General features: G+C 44.5%; 1 protein-coding gene across 1 annotated transcript in view; it reads right to left on the bottom strand.

The window, feature by feature from the left end:
• Positions 1-17512, bottom strand: part of NELFCD (negative elongation factor complex member C/D) — a 106915-nt gene extending 89403 nt beyond the window's left edge. Inside the window, exon 1 of the mRNA XM_085619453.1 lies at positions 17306-17512. Coding sequence (XP_085475579.1) covers positions 17306-17392 — 87 coding nt within the window. The 5' untranslated portion in view covers positions 17393-17512. The remainder of the gene's footprint in view (positions 1-17305) is intronic.
• Positions 17513-22853: the final 5341 nt, after the last annotated feature.

The raw sequence follows: 22853 nt of genomic DNA, 5'->3' as shown, positions 1-22853 counted from the left end.
GTCTAATCGGACATGAAGGTCATGGATGCCGGAGTAGAAGGAATAGTCCCTCCCCTCAGGATGCTGGGCGCGCCAAGCGTCGGTCAGAGCCCATTTGTCCTGCCAATCCGCTCTAGCTTTCGCCAACCGGTGTACCGGGGACGCGGGCAGCGGCGGATGTGATCTATCTAGTGTAATATCAGCTATGGAATTGAAGTCCCCCCCCCTAAGAGTACTGGGCCCGCTAGGTATCCAGCCAGCGCACCAGAGAGTCGCGCGAAGTAGGTCGCCTGGTCCACATTAGGCGCATAGATGCTTCCTAGAGCGATGTGCCTGCCCCTGAGTCTGCCCTCCACCGCAACGTATCGACCCTCCGGGTCCGCTATGTTTGGTCACCTGAAAAGGCGTGCCCGCCCGTATCCAAATTAATACCCCTCTAGCAAAGGCAGAATACGTGGTGTAGAACAGTTGGCCCCTCCATCTACGCTGCAGGGCTATGCCCTCCTTCTTCGTAAGGTGGGTTTCCTGCAGAAACGCTATCTGCACTCCCCGACGGATCAGATAAGCATGTACCTTGTGCCGTCTCGCCATGGAGTGGAGCCCCCTCACATTCCAAGTCACACATTTTATCGACCCCGCATTAGCCATTGTCCCACAGTGTACGGCATTGAACACAGGCAGTCCGTCCCCAGGCGCATATGGTGACACTATTCCCTCCCTCCCTCAACACAACCCCTAACTCCCCCCCCTGCACTGCGCCTTGAGCCCCCCCCAACTACTCCAGGCCCCACCCCCCCCCCCAGAACAGGACCTAACTTCACAAAAGCTATTCCCATCCAAACTATGCTTGAGCAACCGCGCTCTCACAAACCCACTAATCCGCAGTCTACACTACGGAGGCCGTATGGGCCCTGTAGGGCGTTGACTAGACACAAGATCCCAGCCATCGACTCGTTCCCCCCGCCCCACAATACACATGAAGCTCACGAATGTCCCAGCTTACTGTATCCTGCTCCTGTGTCTGTGATGGCGAGCCCCGGCCGCCGCTGCACATCGGAAGTCTCTTGTGCGGCGCTCAGCCCTCGATTATGTCCTCCGAGGTTTGAGGCGTGACCACCGGGCCTTTCGTGCTGCTAGAGTCTGAGTGTCCCGACTCTGAGTCCGTGCCCAGGACCTCCGAGCCTGAGGCCTGTTCGGACGGAGCCAATGCCGCGCCCGATAAGTCCATCACCGCCTGCAAGGCAGCCCTCCTGCCGTCCTCCGTCTGGGAGTCAGTCGGTCCCCTGGGCCCCCGCCTGCGCCCACGGATCCTCCGCGACTTCCTCACCGGTCGCTGCTGTTGCCGGCCCCCAGTCCCTTCAGCCTTGGTCCCGGCCACGTCCGCCCTGTAGGTGTCCCACCAGGTCCATGCCTCCGCCGCCGTGAGGAAGAACATCGTGTTACCATCAGCCACTACTCTGAGCCTGGCAGGGAAGAGAAGCGAATACTGGAGGCCCTCGGAGCGGAGTTCCTTTTTGATGGACAGGAAGGAGGCGCACAGCTTTTGGGTCTCGAATGTGTAGTCCGGGAACAGCGTGACCCTGCTATTGTCCACCTGGAAGGGGCCCGCTTCTCTGGCCCTCTGCAGCAACCAGTCCCTGTCTTTGTAGTGCAGGAGTTTGATGATCACGGGGCGAGGCGGTTGTCCCGGTCTAGGGGGTCTGGCAGGTACCCGGTGCGCACGTTCCAACGTGAAGAAGGGCGATAGGCCCTCCGGGGCCACGACCGTCCGCAGCCAACCATCCAGGTAGCCCACCATGTCGGAGCCCTCCTTTTTTTCCGGCAGGCCTACCAGGCGCACGTTGTTGCGCCTGCTGCGGTTTTCAGCATCCTCGGCCCTCCGCTCCAATGCGTGTATACGATCCAGTGCCTCCGTTAATCGGCCCTCAGCAGATTTTTGCGCCGGTACGAGGTCTTTCAGAGTGGACTCTGCAGTCTTGACCCTGTCCGTGAGCTTGCCATGGTCAGCCCGCAGGAGTCCCAGCCCGTTGCGACCTGCGCTATGTCTTGGTGTAGTGCGTCCTTCGTGGTCGCGATGGCCTCCAGGATGCGATCCTGCATCTGTTGTAGGTCCGCAGGGCTGTGTGGGACCCCTACAGGCGCCTCCGAGGCGGGGCCTTCGTCACCTCTTCCCCCTCTTGGTTTACCCATGTTGAGGCGCAATGCTCAGTCCAGCTGCCCCCAAAGTCCCGTGGCGGGCGATATGCTCCTGCCGCAGATACTGTAGTCCGCCTGGCGTGCGCCTCCCAGCAGGGTCGGCCGGCCAATGGCCCCTCGGCCACGTCCCCTTACCCCCGCTGCAGTCCAGGCTCCAGAGCCGCCTCCCCGTCAGGTCCGCCGCTCCCGTGCAGCCGCGCCGCAGTCAGCCACGGCGCCCCAGGTCGAGCCTCCTCCCTCGGTGGGGTCCAGCGTCGCCTCAAGGCCCCGCTGCAGTCAGCTCTTCAGATGGCTCCACTCGGGGAGCAGGGGAGGGCCACAATGACGTGCGCGGCGCGTGTGGTGCCCCCGGACAGGGCACGGGGCCCCGGTCGATCCACAGTACACTATTGCTAGCGGTGCCGGCCCGCCGGCCGCACCGCCCCCACTCCGCCAAGCAGGGCCGGGGACAACAGGAGGCCCACCGCCGCCGGCGCCAAGGAGAGTCCGAATCGGTGAGTCCAGAGAGCGCGCGGCCGCCCCCCGGTCTCCAGAACAGGGGCGCCGGGCTATGCAGCGTCCGTCTCGGGGAGAGGAGTAGCAGAAGATGGCCGCCTCGCCGGCCCCTCCCGACCGGCCGCAGTCCGTTACCAGGAGCGCCTCGGTGCGGTAGGGCGGCGAGATCCCGCAGGCAGGGCAGACGAACTCCAGCGGGGGACAAGTAGGCCACGCCTCGGCCTCCAGAGCTCGCGGCGCCCCACAGGTCAGGCCACCAACCTTTGTCGCGGCCGAAGAGGGGGGGGGGGGGGAGTTGGAGCCCCGTCGCGGCGGACCCGTGCGCCCGGCCGGTCCCTCCAGCGGCCGGCGCTCCGGAGATCCTCACCCCAGCAAGGTCCTGTCACTCCGTCCCAGGGCGTCACCTCAACCGCAGCGCCTCCGTGGGTCCCGTCACTCCGAGGCCGGGGCAGCCGCCATCTTGGCTGCCAGAGATCCAGCGCCGCAACGCTTCCCTTCTCCGCGCCGGTTCGACCGCAGGGGCGCAGCCCAGACTGGAGCAGAGCCCAAGGTGTCTCCTGGGACCCCCCCGCTTTTCCTCGGGGTTCCCAGGCGTTTTCAGGATGTTTGAAGCGGAGAATCGGGCGGGAGGTCGGGAGCCTCACTAGGCTGCGACCATCCTTGCCGGCTGCTAGCCACGCGCCCCCTTAAAACCTGCTACTCATCTGCATCAATCTAGACCCGTGAGAGAAGAGGCCCAGTCATAAACATCAGACAATGAAACCAGAACATCATCTGCAAGCATGGACAGTTAAAACTCATCTTTCCTAATCCTAAATATTTTTAGTTCTACGTTATGCCTATCTTGGTTTGCCAAGCGTTCCATAGTAAGTGTGAATAGTAGAGGTGAGTGAAAAAAAATCATGTTTTTTACCCCCTCATGGTTGCCAGAGGCCTAGAGATCACCCTGTGCACTTTCAGCTTTGCCCTAAGACACTGGTACGCTGTAATTATGGACGAGCTACAATTCTCCCCCAATCACATTGCAGTCAGTGCACACTTTATAAACTGCCAAAAATATGTTTTTCTGAATTCAGGGTGATGAATACCACCTTTCACCTTGTGATGCATGCTTTTTTTTTGCCTTATATAGCTTTCAGATACCCACATTAGTTTTCCCAGTGCTTTAGCGGCAGGTTCAGTCCAGCAAGGCCCCACTCACTCAAAATAACCAGTTCTTAATTAGATTTCGAAAGGTCGGCAGTGAGGTGCAACTTTTCAAGGGTTAAGGTACGCATTCCAAAAGAGGAGAGAGGGACCCCAAAGACAAAGGAGAGGGGTACCAAATGTGACCTTAGTCAAAAAACAGAACCTCCTTGTCATCAATACATAACACTCAATACATAACAATCAGCACCTTTCACACTGCAGGGGTGAGAATGGACAGCACAGATGTGATCACAATAATTAAGAGAAAAAATATGTCATAAAAATTTATTAACAATTTCATTACAAAGATCTGCAAATACACTACTGTATATTGTCATATGGCTAATTAGGAAGCGATAACAATATGAGCACATAAATATATAATAAAGAGCATCAACAAAAGCAGTTCAATAAACACCATAAATTATAAGGTAAGGGACACAGTAAAAAAGGACAGAGTAGTCCTATTAACAGAGGAAAATCACCAAACCAAAGACTCATTAATTGTGACCCCAATCGATATTGCTTTCTATTATATGTCACAAAAAGCTGTAATCAAAGATTTTGTGTGGTTTCCTCATTAAAAGCATCGACGCGTTTCGGTGGGCATAAATTCTCGGCCAACACCTTCATCAGGAAAGATTAAAATAGAGTCCCAATAGCAGTTACAGTAAAATCAATGATCTGGAAAAAACATGACATAACATTTTTTTAGTCACTTGCAGAATCTATTTATTCTCTCAATACTTAGACACATATATGACTGTCCAAAAAACTCATCCCCGATTATAGAAAACATATACATCAAACAGACATACCTACAAACAGAATTCATCATTCGAATTGACTCATTTATTCTAATAGTGGAAGTTCCACTTCGTATTGCTTTACAAGAACTTTATTGTCAGCACAATGTGCTCATGTGAGCGCGTCAAAGTAAAAGGATTCGCGCAACGTCCAAGATATATTGCATATGTTGGTAGAGACCCGACTTAGCATTGCTATAGACAGGCTATCTTATTGGCATTAAGTGTCTATGGTAGCACAAAAAGATGAGACTCTTTACATAAGCATATTATTAATTTTATATATATGCCATAGGCTATAGCATCAGCACTACTGCTTATATTGCATAGCACGTTAAGATTGTTCACATTTGTAAGGGACCAACTACCTCATTCATTTAAGAAGCTGTATCCATGCATGTACCGCCACAAATTCGTTATGTCTTTATCCGCCGCCAAGATACGTCATTCGCGGTGAGTATTGAAAGCACCTAGTTAAATAGAGACACGACAAACTCAAATATTTTGTTTTTCACAAAAGTCAGAATATAAGGGAAAACTAATACCACTTTGGAATACCTCAATTATGTCTGCATTGAGTCTAAAAAGACTTCACGACACACGTGTTTTTCTATTTTGGGTATTGTCCTTATATCTCACACGAACACGTATAGGCACCTATGAACAAAAATGAGTGCCATGATATGTTAGTACCTGATCGTGCATATCCTAAGTAATCATTAAATACACTGTTATGGTTTCACAGTATTCTCATGAGGATTTCTTTTTATACCATCCCCGATACGTGAATCTTGAGAAGCATATAACTTCTAAACTCTTCGGAGCTTTCAGCTATCTTATACGGTACCTTACTATACAATTCTTATTAATGCCACACCTATGTTTAACATACACTTTTTTGTCAAGACAGGTATGTCACTCTCTATATTAAAGCCTCTATCACTGAGATCTAAAAAATACAAATACAAGTGACGGAACCAGCGAGAGTGATTTATAGTTAATCATTTACCTTGAGCAACTTTCATCTAAAGAATCCCCGTTTCACCATCAAATGTAGGTTTAAATTGTATTCGAACCAGGGTTGGTGCCAATAAAGCACTGTGAAGAAAAAACTCTGTTTTAGTTTAAGTTCGAACAAGCCTTTACCAGACGGATCATACTCCCTCCCCTTTTAATTGTTACGGCTAAGGCTACCTCTTGTCAAGACCTACCTCCGTTTTGCCTGTTGCGGTGCGCACAGTGCAGCCTTCTTGTGTTGATACAGCTAGCCCCAACTCGGACTCAAGGTGTTATATATACGGAGTAACTCTTAATGAGACCGAAGGGAAGTGAAAACACCACTTCCGGGTCATCAAAAGCACGATACCCTCTCTGTTTAAACCTCCGTAAATGTCACCGCCATCTTGGAAGTATCAGCAGATAGTCAGTACCCTCTGTGAAATGCAAATAGTGAGTTAACCCAGAAGAAACGAAGTCCAATATAGACTTACAGTCGCCATCATTGCATAATGGGTGAATTTGCCCCAAAATCTATAGTCGATTATAAAATCGGAAATATACACCGGTGTGTTGTCTACTGTGATGTCACACAGTTCCGAACCAAAAAATGGGTTCTAGGTTCAAGCCAAAGGGCAGAAGGTACCTCAAGATCCTAATTTCGTTCATTCTACCAAATCGGGAGAAATTAGCCCTTCAATCTACCAAATCGGGAGAAATGAACCCTTCAATATACCATCATAAATATACATTGTGATTGCTTTTGTGACCATATCTCTCCACACAGAGCCTTCCTCATCACAAGAACTCGATCTTTTGCTCGGTGATTAAGTGGAAAGTGTGCAAATATACCTATTGTGTTAGCTCTTGTGGTAATATTGGCACCTGTCTTATCCATATAGCCTATATATGGATATTGCTGCAAACACCAATTTAAAGATCACCAATATATCTTAATCCTGTGTGCCTAACTGATAAGGGAAGCAAACCCAGGGGTCTTGCAACAAAACTGCGCTTATAGTATGCTAGTATTGCCTTATCTGACCACCAGCAAATGGTCCCATTCTTCTCTAGAGTTTAATCCTTTGTGTACAGTATTTAGATGGGAGATGTACCATTGTTCGCGTGCTTTTCGCTTGTTAGTAATGTTACCACCTCGCCTATCAATTTTGATTTTTTCCATGATGAACCACATGAAATCGTTTTCTCCATGCCCATACTCAAGGAAATGTGGCACCAAGGGCGCAGTTATTTTTTTCGTTTTAATTGCTGATCTGTGCTCTTGTAGCCTAACCCGTAGTTCTCTGCCCGTCTCTCCCACATATCCCAGTCCACTAGGGCACTGGAGGAAGTAGACCACATTTTTGCTCCTACAGTTATTAAGTGTATTGGCTCTAATTGTGTGTCCATTATATTTCATCTCTTTGGATTGCAGGCACTGGGGACAGATATTACAAGTGCCACATCTGTAGTTGCCAAAGGCTCGATCATTTGCAATGGTTTGCTGGCTATCTGATCTGTCTTCACGATAGGTGTGCACTAGGATGTCTCGCAGGTTGTTGTTTTTCTTAAACGCATACAGTGGTTTGTCTAATTTGACCTCCTCCTCATAGTTTAAAATATGCCAATTTCTGTTGACAATATTCTTGATTTGGTTGCTCATGTTACTGAATTTACTTACAAAAACCACTTTGCTGGGTAATTCTTTTCTTACTGCAGATTTATTCACCAGGGCATTTCGATCATAGAATCTAGCACGTTTTAGGGAATGGGTCAAGAGTTTCTTTGGATACCCTCTATCTCTAAATTTGCGCTTAAGATCATTAGCATGTTTATAAAAGTCTTGTAAATCCGAACAGTTCCTCCGAAGACAGAGAAACTGGCTAAAAGGGATACTGTCCCTCTGGGATTTGGGGTGAAAGCTCGAAAAGTGAAGAAGAGTGTTCTTGGCCATAGGTTTAGTGTACAGCTCCACTCCCAAGACTCCGCTAACATCTTTGATTGTGATGTCCAGGAAGTCAATTTTAGTCCTACTGAAGTGGAACGTGAATCTTAAGTTGGGATCTCCCAAATTTAACCATTCGAGAAATGTTTCCAAATCCTCAGTAGAGCCTTCCCATATGAAAAAAATGACGTCAATGTAGCGGTACCAGCCCGCTACATTTTCGAAAAATGGGGCCATCTCATTAAATATATGCTTGATTTCAAATTGGCCAACATACAGGCAGGCCAGACTGGGAGAACAGGTAGCCCCCATGCTGGTCCCTTTAAGCTGTTTGAAGTATTCGTCTTTGAACAGAAAGATGTTGTTCTTCAAAATCAGATTGACACAGCTGACAATAAAGTCGGCATTGGCTCCACCTAGGTCTCGGTCAGCCAAAATCTCGCGAATTACATTCACGGTATCATGTTGTGGAATATTAGTGTAGAGAGACTCAATGTCCAGGGTAACTAGACATTGAGTCTCCCCACAGAAAGATTTTCCTTCGACGAGAGAGATCATATGAGCAGAGTCCCTCACATAAGAGCGCAACCCACAGACAATAGGGCGCAAAAAATGATCAACATACTTGCTGATGGGCTCCAGGAGAGATCCAATACTGCTCACTATTGGTCTCATCGGTGGATCCGTACAGTTCTTATGGATCTTTGGCAGACCATATATGGCAGGGGTCCTTGGTTCCGAGTTGTTGAGGAATTTGAACTCATCCTCACAAATCCAAGATTTTTCTTTAGCTTCTAGGAGCAAGGCTAAACATTCTCTAGATATATTGACTAGCTGCCTCTCATTTGTCCGTACATAGTGTTCCTTGATGTTAAGCATTTCCAACATCCTGTGTTCATAGTCCAGGGTGTTGAAAACCACCACCCCACCTCCCTTATCGGCAGGTTTGATGGTGAGATTTCTATCTGCTTTAAGGGAATTGAGGGCCTGTCTTTCTGCTCTATTAATGTTGTTATGCCCCATGAATTTGTTTGATTTGTTCAAAATTTTTTGAATGTCACTCTCAACAGCTTTCTCAAAAATGTCGACATTTTTGCCAACCATGGCCAAACTTGGAGTGAATTGTGATTTAGGTTTGAGACCCGAGTGATTAATGCGTTCGAGAGTATCCCTATTTTCAAAGAATCTCCTCAATCTCACTTTCCTAAAAAAGGCACGCAGATCTTTTTCTAGCTGAAACTTGTCAATTGATGCTGATGGGACAAAGCTAAAACCCTTACTCAAAATACTAATTTCTATTTCATTGAGGGACTTATTGGATAGATTGATTACTGGTGCTCTGTCTGTCGCCAATACCTCTGGCTCCTGGTACGCATGTATTCCTGTTGTTGAGGAGGACCCCTGTTCATCTGGCCTCTCCCCGGATTGCCATTGTAACGTGACCCTCTCCTCGGGCGAGAGTCTAAAAAAGGCACGTAATCCCTAGTATTACCCCTATTCATAGGTTCATCTCTTGACATGCTGTCATCTTCACTACTCGAGCCGGAGGTTTCAGAAAAGGTGACCTGTTTTCTGCCCCCTCTATTATATACTTGTCTATTTGGTGGTTTTTCCCAAGCCATGTCATTCCTCTGTTGGAAATAATTCTCCCTGAGGTATGGGTAAACCCTTTCCTGAGAGAACCGATCCATGTCCTTTCTCAGTTTATTAGTTTTTTTGTTCAACAGATAATCTCTGTATCCTTCCACGTCTCTATTAATATCTTCTAACTTTTTCTTAGCTTCTTCTAATGCAGAACAGTTGTTTAACTCTAGCTCCAGTTTATCAATGGCCTCTTTTTCAATTATGATGAATTCCTGGGCAGTCTCAATGATCAGAAGCATCCAATCACGGCTGCATCTATTTGATATCATAGCCCATGTCTCCAAAAATTTTTTATTTTCTATAAACAGGCCCGGTTCGTTACGAACCTGTAACCCAATAGGTATTGTACCCGATTTCACATATTCAATTAAAAATTCGGCATGGGTCTCCGTGCGTATTAATTTCTTTTTCAAATTCAGCAGCTTACCCCAGTTTTCGAACCGGGCCTGTTTATAGAAAATAAAAAAAATTTGGAGACATGGGCTATGATATCAAACAGATGCAGCCGTGATTGGATGCTTCTGATCATTGAGACTGCCCAGGAATTCATCATAATTGAAAAAGAGGCCATTGATAAACTGGAGCTAGAGTTAAACAACTGTTCTGCATTAGAAGAAGCTAAGAAAAAGTTAGAAGATATTAATAGAGACGTGGAAGGATACAGAGATTATCTGTTGAACAAAAAAACTAATAAACTGAGAAAGGACATGGATCGGTTCTCTCAGGAAAGGGTTTACCCATACCTCAGGGAGAATTATTTCCAACAGAGGAATGACATGGCTTGGGAAAAACCACCAAATAGACAAGTATATAATAGAGAGGGCAGAAAACAGGTCACCTTTTCTGAAACCTCCGGCTCGAGTAGTGAAGATGACAGCATGTCAAGAGATGAACCTATGAATAGGGGTAATACTAGGGATTACGTGCCTTTTTTAGACTCGCGCCCGAGGAGAGGGTCACGTTACAATGGCAATCCGGGGAGAGGCCAGATGAACAGGGGTCCTCCTCAACAACAGGAATACATGCGTACCAGGAGCCAGAGGTATTGGCGACAGACAGAGCACCAGTAATCAATCTATCCAATAAGTCCCTCAATGAAATAGAAATTAGTATTTTGAGTAAGGGTTTTAGCTTTGTCCCATCAGCATCAATTGACAAGTTTCAGCTAGAAAAAGATCTGCGTGCCTTTTTTAGGAAAGTGAGATTGAGGAGATTCTTTGAAAATAGGGATACTCTCGAACGCATTAATCACTCGGGTCTCAAACCTAAATCACAATTCACTCCAAGTTTGGCCATGGTTGGCAAAAATGTCGAAATTTTTGAGAAAGCTGTTGAGAGTGACATTCAAAAAATTTTGAACAAATCAAACAAATTCATGGGGCATAACAACATTAATAGAGCAGAAAGACAGGCCCTCAATTCCCTTAAAGCAGATAGAAATCTCACCATCAAACCTGCCGATAAGGGAGGTGGGGTGGTGGTTTTCAACACCCTGGACTATGAACACAGGATGTTGGAAATGCTTAACATCAAGGAACACTATGTACGGACAAATGAGAGGCAGCAAGTCAATATATCTAGAGAATGTTTAGCCTTGCTCCTAGAAGCTAAAGAAAAATCTTGGATTTGTGAGGATGAGTTCAAATTCCTCAACAACTCGGAACCAAGGACCCCTGCCATATATGGTCTGCCAAAGATCCATAAGAACTGTACGGATCCACCGATGAGACCAATAGTGAGCAGTATTGGATCTCTCCTGGAGCCCATCAGCAAGTATGTTGATCATTTTTTGCGCCCTATTGTCTGTGGGTTGCGCTCTTATGTGAGGGACTCTGCTCATATGATCTCTCTCGTCGAAGGAAAATCTTTCTGTGGGGAGACTCAATGTCTAGTTACCCTGGACATTGAGTCTCTCTACACTAATATTCCACAATATGATACCGTCAATGTAATTCGCAAGATTTTGGCTGACCGAGACCTAGGTGGAGCCAATGCCGACTTTATTGTCAGCTGTGTCAATCTGATTTTAAAGAACAACATCTTTCTGTTCAAAGACGAATACTTCAAACAGCTTAAAGGGACCAGCATGGGGGCTACCTGTGCTCCCAGTCTGGCCTGCCTGTATGTTGGCCAATTTGAAATCAAGCGTATATATAATGAGATGGCCCCATTTTTCGAAAATGTAGCGGGCTGGTACCGCTACATTGACGACATTTTTTTCATATGGGAAGGCTCTACTGAGGATTTGGAAACATTTCTCGAATGGTTAAATTTGGGAGATCCCAACTTAAGATTCACGTTCCACTTCAGTAGGACTAAAATGGACTTCCTGGACATCACAATCAAAGATGTTAGCGGAGTCTTGGGAGTGGAGCTGTACACTAAACCTATGGCCAAGAACACTCTTCTTCACTTTTTGAGCTTTCACCCCAAATCCCAGAGGGACAGTATCCCTTTTAGCCAGTTTCTCCGTCTTCGGAGGAACTGTTCGGATTTACAAGACTTTTATAAACATGCTAATGATCTTAAGCGCAAATTTAGAGATAGAGGGTATCCAAAGAAACTCTTGACCCATTCCCTAAAACGTGCTAGATTCTATGATCGAGATGCCCTGGTGAATAAATCTGCAGTAAGAAAAGAATTACCCAGCAAAGTGGTTTTTGTAAGTAAATTCAGTAACATGAGCAACCAAATCAAGAATATTGTCAACAGAAATTGGCATATTTTAAACTATGAGGAGGAGGTCAAATTAGACAAACCACTGTATGCGTTTAAGAAAAACAACAACCTGCGAGACATCCTAGTGCACACCTATCGTGAAGACAGATCAGATAGCCAGCAAACCATTGCAAATGATCGAGCATTTGGCAACTACAGATGTGGCACTTGTAATATCTGTCCCCAGTGCCTGCAATCCAAAGAGATGAAATATAATGGACACACAATTAGAGCCAATACACTTAATAACTGTAGGAGCAAAAATGTGGTCTACTTCCTCCAGTGCCCTTGTGGACTGGGATATGTGGGAGAGACGGGCAGAGAACTACGGGTTAGGCTACAAGAGCACAGATCAGCAATTAAAACGAAAAAAATAACTGCGCCCTTGGTGCCACATTTCCTTGAGTATGGGCATGGAGAAAACGATTTCATGTGGTTCACCATGGAAAAAATCAAAATTGATAGGCGAGGTGGTAACATTACTAACAAGCGAAAAGCACGCGAACAATGGTACATCTCCCATCTAAATACTGTACACAAAGGATTAAACTCTAGAGAAGAATGGGACCATTTGCTGGTGGTCAGATAAGGCAATACTAGCATACTATAAGCGCAGTTTTGTTGCAAGACCCCTGGGTTTGCTTCCCTTATCGGTTAGGCACACAGGATTAAGATATATTGGTGATCTTTAAATTGGTGTTTGCAGCAATATCCATATATAGGCTATATGGATAAGACAGGTGCCAATATTACCACAAGAGCTAACACAATAGGTATATTTGCACACTTTCCACTTAATCACCGAGCAAAAGATCGAGTTCTTGTGATGAGGAAGGCTCTGTGTGGAGAGATATGGTCACAAAAGCAATCACAATGTATATTTATGATGGTATATTGAAGGGTTCATTTCTCCCGATTTGGTAGATTGAAGGGCTAATTTCTCCCGATTTGGTAGAATGAACGAAATTAGGATCTTGAGGTACCTTCTGCCCTTTGGCTTGAACCTAGAACCCATTTTTTGGTTCGGAACTGTGTGACATCACAGTAGACAACACACCGGTGTATATTTCCGATTTTATAATCGACTATAGATTTTGGGGCAAATTCACCCATTATGCAATGATGGCGACTGTAAGTCTATATTGGACTTCGTTTCTTCTGGGTTAACTCAATATTTGCATTTCACAGAGGGTACTGACTATCTGCTGATACTTCCAAGATGGCGGTGACATTTACGGAGGTTTAAACAGAGAGGGTATCGTGCTTTTGATGACCCGGAAGTGGTGTTTTCACTTCCCTTCGGTCTCATTAAGAGTTACTCCGTATATATAACACCTTGAGTCCGAGTTGGGGCTAGCTGTATCAACACAAGAAGGCTGCACTGTGCGCACCGCAACAGGCAAAACGGAGGTAGGTCTTGACAAGAGGTAGCCTTAGCCGTAACAATTAAAAGGGGAGGGAGTATGATCCGTCTGGTAAAGGCTTGTTCAAACTTAAACTAAAACAGAGTTTTTTCTTCACAGTGCTTTATTGGCACCAACCCTGGTTCGAATACAATTTAAACCTACATTTGATGGTGAAACGGGGATTCTTTAGATGAAAGTTGCTCAAGGTAAATGATTAACTATAAATCACTCTCGCTGGTTCCGTCACTTGTATTTGTATTTTTTAGATCTCAGTGATAGAGGCTTTAATATAGAGAGTGACATACCTGTCTTGACAAAAAAGTGTATGTTAAACATAGGTGTGGCATTAATAAGAATTGTATAGTAAGGTACCGTATAAGATAGCTGAAAGCTCCGAAGAGTTTAGAAGTTATATGCTTCTCAAGATTCACGTATCGGGGATGGTATAAAAAGAAATCCTCATGAGAATACTGTGAAACCATAACAGTGTATTTAATGATTACTTAGGATATGCACGATCAGGTACTAACATATCATGGCACTCATTTTTGTTCATAGGTGCCTATACGTGTTCGTGTGAGATATAAGGACAATACCCAAAATAGAAAAACACGTGTGTCGTGAAGTCTTTTTAGACTCAATGCAGACATAATTGAGGTATTCCAAAGTGGTATTAGTTTTCCCTTATATTCTGACTTTTGTGAAAAACAAAATATTTGAGTTTGTCGTGTCTCTATTTAACTAGGTGCTTTTAATACTCACCGCGAATGACGTATCTTGGCGGCGGATAAAGACATAACGAATTTGTGGCGGTACATGCATGGATACAGCTTCTTAAATGAATGAGGTAGTTGGTCCCTTACAAATGTGAACAATCTTAACGTGCTATGCAATATAAGCAGTAGTGCTGATGCTATAGCCTATGGCATATATATAAAATTAATAATATGCTTATGTAAAGAGTCTCATCTTTTTGTGCTACCATAGACACTTAATGCCAATAAGATAGCCTGTCTATAGCAATGCTAAGTCGGGTCTCTACCAACATATGCAATATATCTTAGACGTTGCGCGAATCCTTTTACTTTGACGCGCTCACATGAGCACATTGTGCTGACAATAAAGTTCTTGTAAAGCAATACGAAGTGGAACTTCCACTATTAGAATAAATGAGTCAATTCGAATGATGAATTCTGTTTGTAGGTATGTCTGTTTGATGTATATGTTTTCTATAATCGGGGATGAGTTTTTTGGACAGTCATATATGTGTCTAAGTATTGAGAGAATAAATAGATTCTGCAAGTGACTAAAAAAATGTTATGTCATGTTTTTTCCAGATGATTGATTTTACTGTAACTGCTATTGGGACTCTATTTTAATCTTTCCTGATGAAGGTGTTGGCCGAGAATTTATGCCCACCGAAACGCGTCGATGCTTTTAATGAGGAAACCACACAAAATCTTTGATTACAGCTTTTTGTGACATATAATAGAAAGCAATATCGATTGGGGTCACAATTAATGAGTCTTTGGTTTGGTGATTTTCCTCTGTTAATAGGACTACTCTGTCCTTTTTTACTGTGTCCCTTACCTTATAATTTATGGTGTTTATTGAACTGCTTTTGTTGATGCTCTTTATTATATATTTATGTGTTCATATTGTTATCGCTTCCTAATTAGCCATATGACAATATACAGTAGTGTATTTGCAGATCTTTGTAATGAAATTGTTAATAAATTTTTATGACATATTTTTTCTCTTAATTATTGTGATCACATCTGTGCTGTCCATTCTCACCCCTGCAGTGTGAAAGGTGCTGATTGTTATGTATTGAGTGTTATGTATTGATGACAAGGAGGTTCTGTTTTTTGATTAAGGTACGCATTCCACAGCTTGGGCCCTTAGTATGTAAAGCACAGTCCTCCCAAGCGTGCCCTTCTGATTCTGAAGACTATGCACACAGAGAGGTCACTTGATCATAAAGGACGGGCAGGTCAATATGATATTACTAGTTCTTGCAGGTATCGTGGGCCGACACCCAATCTTGCTCTATGCACATAACACAAGGCTTTAAACTGAAACCGCTTCTCTGCCGTGAGCCAATGCAGCTCATGGCAGAGAGAAGATGCCGAGGCGCCCTTGAGAAGTCTGTATAGCAATCAAGCACCTGAGTTCTGGACTACTTGAAACATCTAATGGATGCCTTTTCCACCCCCAGATAAAGGATGTTTCCGCTATCCAGTCTAGACAAAATGAGCGCCTGGATGACCGTCCTCTGGGCTGGAAAAGGGAGCACCCAAGTGATCTTCCTCAGACATTTCAGGACAGTAAATGAGGTAGCAGCCACTTGATATTTCATAAACACCTTCTCATCCAGCGAAAACCCAAGGTTTTTTACTTTGGGGGCCAGACCTAGGAGAACGCTCAAGGTTTCAAGCCAATGCCGTGGGCCCCATACCGAGGGGTTCTTTCCTAGCACCAATACTTCGGTCTTAGCTCCGTTGAATTTGAGCTAATTGTTGTTGATCCACATGTCTACCAGAACGAAAAAGGAATTCAGGGCATCAGTATTTTGGTCCTGAATAGACAACAATGAAAAGATGATTTGCATGTCGTCTGCGTATGAGAATAGAGAAAGATCACAGCTTTCCATCAGGTCAGCAAATGGGCAGACATAGAGGTTGAATATTGCCAGACTTAAAGCTGTTCCCTGGGGGACACCAGAGGTAAGGGCAAAAGGTTTGGAAGAAGGATGCTATCTATACCATGGAGAATGTTTTTTTCTATTGGTACCACCTTATCTTTAAGATAGCCTGCTTCATCAGTAAGGGTATACTCTAGCCAAAAAATCTAGATGTCTGTGAAAATCTTAACATCCAGGCTGAGGAGTGAAATGGATTGTTACAAACCTTATAAACTAAGGTTCTTAACTGGTATGGAGATCTTTAAGATCAGCTCTACAACACAGCGACAGTGACTGCCCACTCAATCAATGATTTACAAAACACCCTGAGCTTGGGGCCCAAGAACCTATCCAAACTTTTAGTAAAAGGGAACATAAAACTAGCGTGTGCCAGGGGGCTGTGCTAATTCTCAAACCCTTTTGCTTTTCTTTTTTCACTGGTTGTCTTTTTGGTCTGCAGCAGCTTCTATATGCAAGACTCCTCCGTCCTTTGGTATATAATTTAACACACCCTGATCTTCAATTTAGAGGTCCTGATAAAAGTATCTGAATCAGTTTATATTGCCAAGAATATTCGCCGCCCAAGAGAGGTCAAAATGCACGTTACTCAATCCTAGAACGTGCCATACAGACTCAAAGCTCATCCCTAATACTCTCTTACATACCGCTTTATGCATACAGCGTTGCTGCAGCAAACTCAGAGCACCTTCAAGGGGCGCTCACACGCATGAAGAAAAGAAAAACTCCACGCTTAGCCAACACATCGATCAACGACACTCTTTCTCATCCAATCACTAAATATTTGGATACTACCTAATCCACCACTTGCAAAACGCTTCGAGGACTCCAAAAAGTGGTGCAGAGAGTGTTATACAAATGTTACACACAAAACAATAGACTCTTCTAGGCGCACTAGACTGCGTTGCCACCGATTCTATCCTAGCTACTTTCTGTATAATGTGCCTTCAGCACAGTCGCTAAACTTTATCTAAATTATTTCTCCATCCACAATAAGAAACTAAAAATGTGTCTGCTAACGGTCTTCTCTCGGTATCCTGCACACATGAATTATAGATCTGTATATTGGCCACTAACACGCCGAACTGCCGACATAGCTAGCTTGTGGTACCGTGAGTCTTGATAGCAACCTGGCCCCTGGACAGTCACTTCCCACCCCTTGTGCTGGTGATTCGATATTGTTGGCATCTACAGCTCTGCCCCTCTCCCTTCCCACCGTGGTCCCACTCACCCCTCCGCGCTCCTCCCAGTCTGCCACAGCAGACACCGGACTAGGTCCGGGTGCACCATCATTACGGTTCAGGTAAGACTCGTCCATGCTAGGATCTCAGCCGGTCTGGAACCCACTCCCCCACTCAATGAGATCCGAAAGCAATGATTACAACGTAAACAGCGAAGAAGGACTACAGCCCTTTCAGTTCTCCGGTGCTCCAACCAAAGCTCATGCGCGGTGGTGCGTCACTGACGTAACCCACCTATCCTTCTTTCTGGATTGTACCACGCACATCGAATACAGGAAGATAAACCAAAGGAAGCTAGTGCCACCACCCTTCAGTGTGTGCGCATGCGCATTGGAGGAAGCACGTCTTGCCGTTGGATTGTCCAGATGAAGTGCAAGAACAACTTCTTGCTTTCTCTTAAAATGCCAGCATGTGGCGCCAAATTACCAGTTTCGAAATTCTCTCCTTTTTTAGGTCTCGCTGGGATAGCGCTTGCGCTGCCCTGCAAGACATTTAGTGTGTGGGTTTGCAAAGTGCTGCCACAGGCTTTTGGTGGCCTAAAACTTGCGTGCACGTGAGCGTGCACCCACGCAGCCACCATCTGTCTTTCCTCCGCCGCACTTGATCACGATCCCTTTCACTGGCCGTGTCACTTTCATGGCCGCGCGGCCTAGCTTGTTGTATTAGGCAGTACCTCATTCTTTGTCCCGCCCAAGAGATTAGCTCCTAATGTTACCTTAATTGATAACAAAATAATCATTCAAGCAATACAGGTTTATGTGGAATTAAACCACAACGTTTAAAAAGACAGAACATCTATATTATAATTTTTTAACTCAAGTATCATACGTTCCTTTCTTTTTCATAAAACATGGCACTAAAACGTTCACAAGAAGAATTTGTAATTTAATCAATGTTTAGCATGTTTAAAAAAAGCCGGGGACCCACAACCATTCCTGGAATGAAGATGAACATAACACCTTAACATATATTATGATGCACATCAGCAGCTGCAGACCTAAACATTTGAAGTCCCACGCTCATTACTAAACTCAATCGCATGAACATGGTGTCCTTCCAACAAAAAGTCCCACACATGGAGTCCTTCCTACAAAAAGTCCCGCATCCAGAACTTAGCACAATCAACTAGGCCCAGTTGAGGTGCTCAGAAGAGATGCATTTTGCTTGTTTTGCGTGACTCCTGTTGATCCTTGACTTATTTTTACATTAGATGTTCTGATTTAGTGTTGGTGTTTTTCATCGACTCCATTTTTAACACTACATCATTTACATGTTATTGAACCACCTTGCTGCCTACAGTGCTGTGGGGGCTTTGTAGGCTTTAGAGAGTAGATGGGGAATATGAAAGACCAATCTATTCACATCTTCCTGATTGGTCTTCTACATAATACACATTGTTCATTGGCCAATGCTCAGGCCACTAAATAGAACTTTTTGTTTCAGCCCCGGCCTGATGTGCACATCAAACTTAATTAAAGTTGGAACCTGACTGCAGTGTTTGTTACACAAGAGGTCTGAAGTCTCTCTGTTAATGTCATGCCATGCCTGTGAAAATAAATGTGGCTCAGCAGCACAGGTTATTTGGAATAAGTGCACTAATAAACACAGGTTCACACATTTATTACAATAGTCAAAGGATACATTCCAGGCTTTTACCACAGGCCGGCCTAGCTTACTTGAGAAAACAATGCATGTTGTCTCTCAGATTCCATTCTAAACCCAGTCTACAGAACAGAACATCTGGGGCCATCCTCCTAGAGTCTAGTCGCTGTAATTCTATCTCAGTGTGCAGATATAGATGACCTACAGTACACCTCCGACACATGATAAAAAGCAATGCATAACCATACATGAAGATTCGCTGTGTGTAATATGCTATTTATTACATTTGTCGAGTGAGGGGATCACTATTATCACCCACACAAATCTTTGCATCTCATAAATCATAGCCCGTTCCCACACTCCAACGTAGTAATACAGAGCATATTATATTCTGCACATCTGTATACATTCTATATATCGCACTGTGGAGAAGAAGTTACCATACGCATACTCTGCAGCTTAGAGGGTAAACAGGTGCATCTAGAACACATCCTCTCTGAAGGGTGGTGTTGCTCTGCAATGTATACATGTATGTATAATATCTTACCTTGATTATGGCAATTGTCTTTTTCTATGTAGCCCTATCTCAGTGATTCATAGGCTCCAAATTATCCAGAATGTGGCAGCCCGTTTGCTATTGGGCATACCTAGGTTCCAGTCGGCCCGCCCAGCACTTGCCACTCTGCACTGGCTGCCAATAGGTGAAAGAGTCCAATTCAAGGCACTATGCATGGTGCACTGTGCTAAACACAATTCAGGTCCACAGTTTCTTCAACATCTAATAAAACCTTACAAGGCAGGCAGAGAACTTAGGACAACCAAGCAAGGCCTTCTCACTGTTCCAAGAATCAAAAGGGCTCGAAGTGTTGGCCGGTCCTTCTCGTTTTTGGCCCTCAAACTGTGGAACTCTCTGCCAGTCAGCCTTAGACTTGATGGCAATTTGCCAGCTTCAGGAAGCAATTGAAAACCCATTTGTCAAAAATGTAATGGGGATGGTTTCAGCAGGGATGGCTAGCGCTGGGAAGGCCAATTTGGGTAGCCTCACGCCCAACAAATGCTGCTGCTGCTAATAATAATACCGGGTCTCCTTTTTGGGAAGCCGGATTCTAGCTCAAGGCATTTGGGCATGAGTAGAATCTACAGTAAAGTGAGTGGCCACCAATAACACTGACAAACTGTTCAATTTTGACCTCCAATTAAGATCACAAAGCCCTTTTTAGGTCTCGCCAGAGCCAGCGCATGCGCTGCTCTGGCGAGACATTTAGTGAGTGGGTTTTCAAAAGTGCGACCGGGTGGCATAGAGCATGCGGTTACGCGCACAATGACGAGCAGAGGCGCCATCTGGCTTTTCTCTCTCGTCATGGTGCACGCACATCGCACACCACTCGCCAGCCTGCCTTCACCTTTGCTGTCGCGCGCGCTCACCACTCGCGTCCTTTTTTTCTTTTAGCGCGCGCACACACAACTCTCGCTTGTTCTATATTCTCTCTGGTTTGGATGAAGGAATTCCAGCTATGCTTGATGGCTTCCATAGTAAGTTAAGTAGCTGCTGTTGCACTCAGTGAGCTGCTTTACATAGGCTTTACATAGGTAGATGATTATCTGGGTTTTCAGTGTGTTTCTGATCGTGTGCTTTCTATTTTTTTCACAAACCAACTTCTAGATTTACAGAACCAGCTCGGTACAAAGTAAACATTATTTAATCAAGCTGCCTTGAATTAGACCCTCCAAATATCCCCAGGGTCATAGCCTTTTTAAAATAGTCTGCATACATGCAATACAAGTTTAAAGGAGACTACTGCACAAAGTACATTTCTCGAGCAGTGATCCTGTGGTACCAGCCGATAATGGGTTACCGATATGGAAGATCATGCCAAAATGTCCCAGAAACGCGCACTGCTCAACTTTCCAATCCTCGGTATTAAAGGTGTTGAAGTAGAAGTAGTTTTGCATTCAAACACTTTAGAGCATACAACTAATGAGCTGCTCCTTGAGCTGGGCAACCATATTCTGCCATCGTTGTTTTCAGCAGAACGGCATGGAAACGTTGGTCACGTGCACTGGTTTAGTTCCGGTTGAGACCTGTCGTTTCACTGCATGGGTTTGTTTCAGCACTCCTAACGTTTTTCGACAGAGTAAGTGCAGTAAAGTAGTTCGAGTTTTTCACTTTGTAGTTTTCTATTTTTAACACTTTAGTAATGTGTGAATGGGGGTGGAATCAATTACATGTAATTTTACTTGTCACATTGTGGTAATTTGTGATAGAGTTTTTTCATTTCATGAAATTGCGTTGCATAGGTGTACACAGAGAAGGCTTTTGATGACAGTTTTTCATATGGTTTTCGACACAGTAACATGGCGTTTTGGTTGGCCACGATTTACGAGAGGTGTTCGACACAGCATTATAGGTTTAGGTTTGTGAACATTTGTCAGGCGCATACTAGCTATGTTGTGTAATTTTTCACTGAAATTGTTTGGTACAGTGGGTTCACGCATAGGGGTATAAATTGTTTTTATGTTTTGGGGATTTAAGTTTGAAACATCCTCTTTGGAGTTGTCACGTTTTGGATGTATCATGAGTGTATTAGCACTTGGCTACAAGGTATAAATGTCTCTTTGATGAGAATTTGGATATATGTGTATTCATCTGTTTTTCTCTCGTTTACAGTTATGCCCCCTGATGAAGCGCAAAGTTGCCTAAAATGCATTGGGATTCTGTTCATGTGAATAAAGTGTGAAAGAGGGATGCTTTTCACATCTCTTACAAGGACATAGGAGTACAATTAGTTTTTTCAAAGAATTCCACCAAGGTTGATTGATTGTATGACTTTTTTAAAAAAACAACAACAAATATACACAGCGATGAATAAACAAGCATTGCCATAGCCAATAGGTCTCGCCTTTGGGACCTTATAAGTGTTTAGCCATGCAACAGTTGCTGTTGTTGCACCAAGGATATTGTGCTGCATAACTAAGTACTTATAAGGTCCCAAAAGCGAGACCTATTGGCTATGCCAATGCTTGCTTTTTGTCCTTTACGTTCACTTTCATTGGAGCTAATTGAATTTAAGGTGAATCATAGGAGCCAGGTATTCAAGTTGACCATGTGAGCTGTGGTTGGGGAACCAGGTTAGACCCTGGAGTTGCTCAACATCCTGGGATTCTGGACAAATCACGTAATCTCCCCGTGCCTACCAAAAATGAAAGCGTCCTTGAGTAACGTAACTGGTGCTCATGTCCAATACCATCTGGGTCAAGTTTGCGCTATATAAATTTGCAAACAGTTGTGACAAGAATTTTCAATTCTATTACGGACATGGAGGCCAGGATTAAGTTTCTCATTTCTTCACTGTTTATTCACAGCAGCCAAGGAAACAAAAGTAAAATAAACACTACATTGCTTATGAACACCCACATGTCACGTGATCAACCATAGAGTATCCCCTATATATACTCTGACCAAGGTGATAGTGTCCTCTTTCTTTGTATGATCATCTAACAGTTAAGGCCGTAAACCAAAATTGATCTTGTAAAACCATCCTTGAGATAGACAAACTTCCTCTTGAAGAGACAACTTGCAGCCCAAAAGGGTTCAACTTCCGAACCTGATTCTTGGACCAACGAGCCACGATATCTTCCTTTAAAGTTTCAACGACCTTACATCGATGTGCAACATCAGGCTCTACTTGTTATCAGCACCTGAAATGTAAGGGATAAACCGTAACACCATTCTCCAAATCTGATATCTCATTATCATCAGGAAGGGAAGGAAAGGGAAGAAACGTAGGAACATCAAAATGCTATATGAACCTATTATGTCAAATTATAATGCAAGAACAATGCACATATAGATAACATTTGGTTGGGATAATCCTCGCCTCCGTGTCCTTAATAGAATTGAAAATTCTTGTCATGACTGTTTGCAAATTTTTAATT

This window comes from Triturus cristatus, chromosome 7 (assembly GCF_964204655.1).
Source record: "Triturus cristatus chromosome 7, aTriCri1.1, whole genome shotgun sequence".
Classification (NCBI taxonomy): Eukaryota; Metazoa; Chordata; class Amphibia; order Caudata; family Salamandridae; genus Triturus; species Triturus cristatus.
Note: the sequence above shows the minus strand (reverse complement) of the source record. Positions and strands in the feature narration are given on the sequence as shown.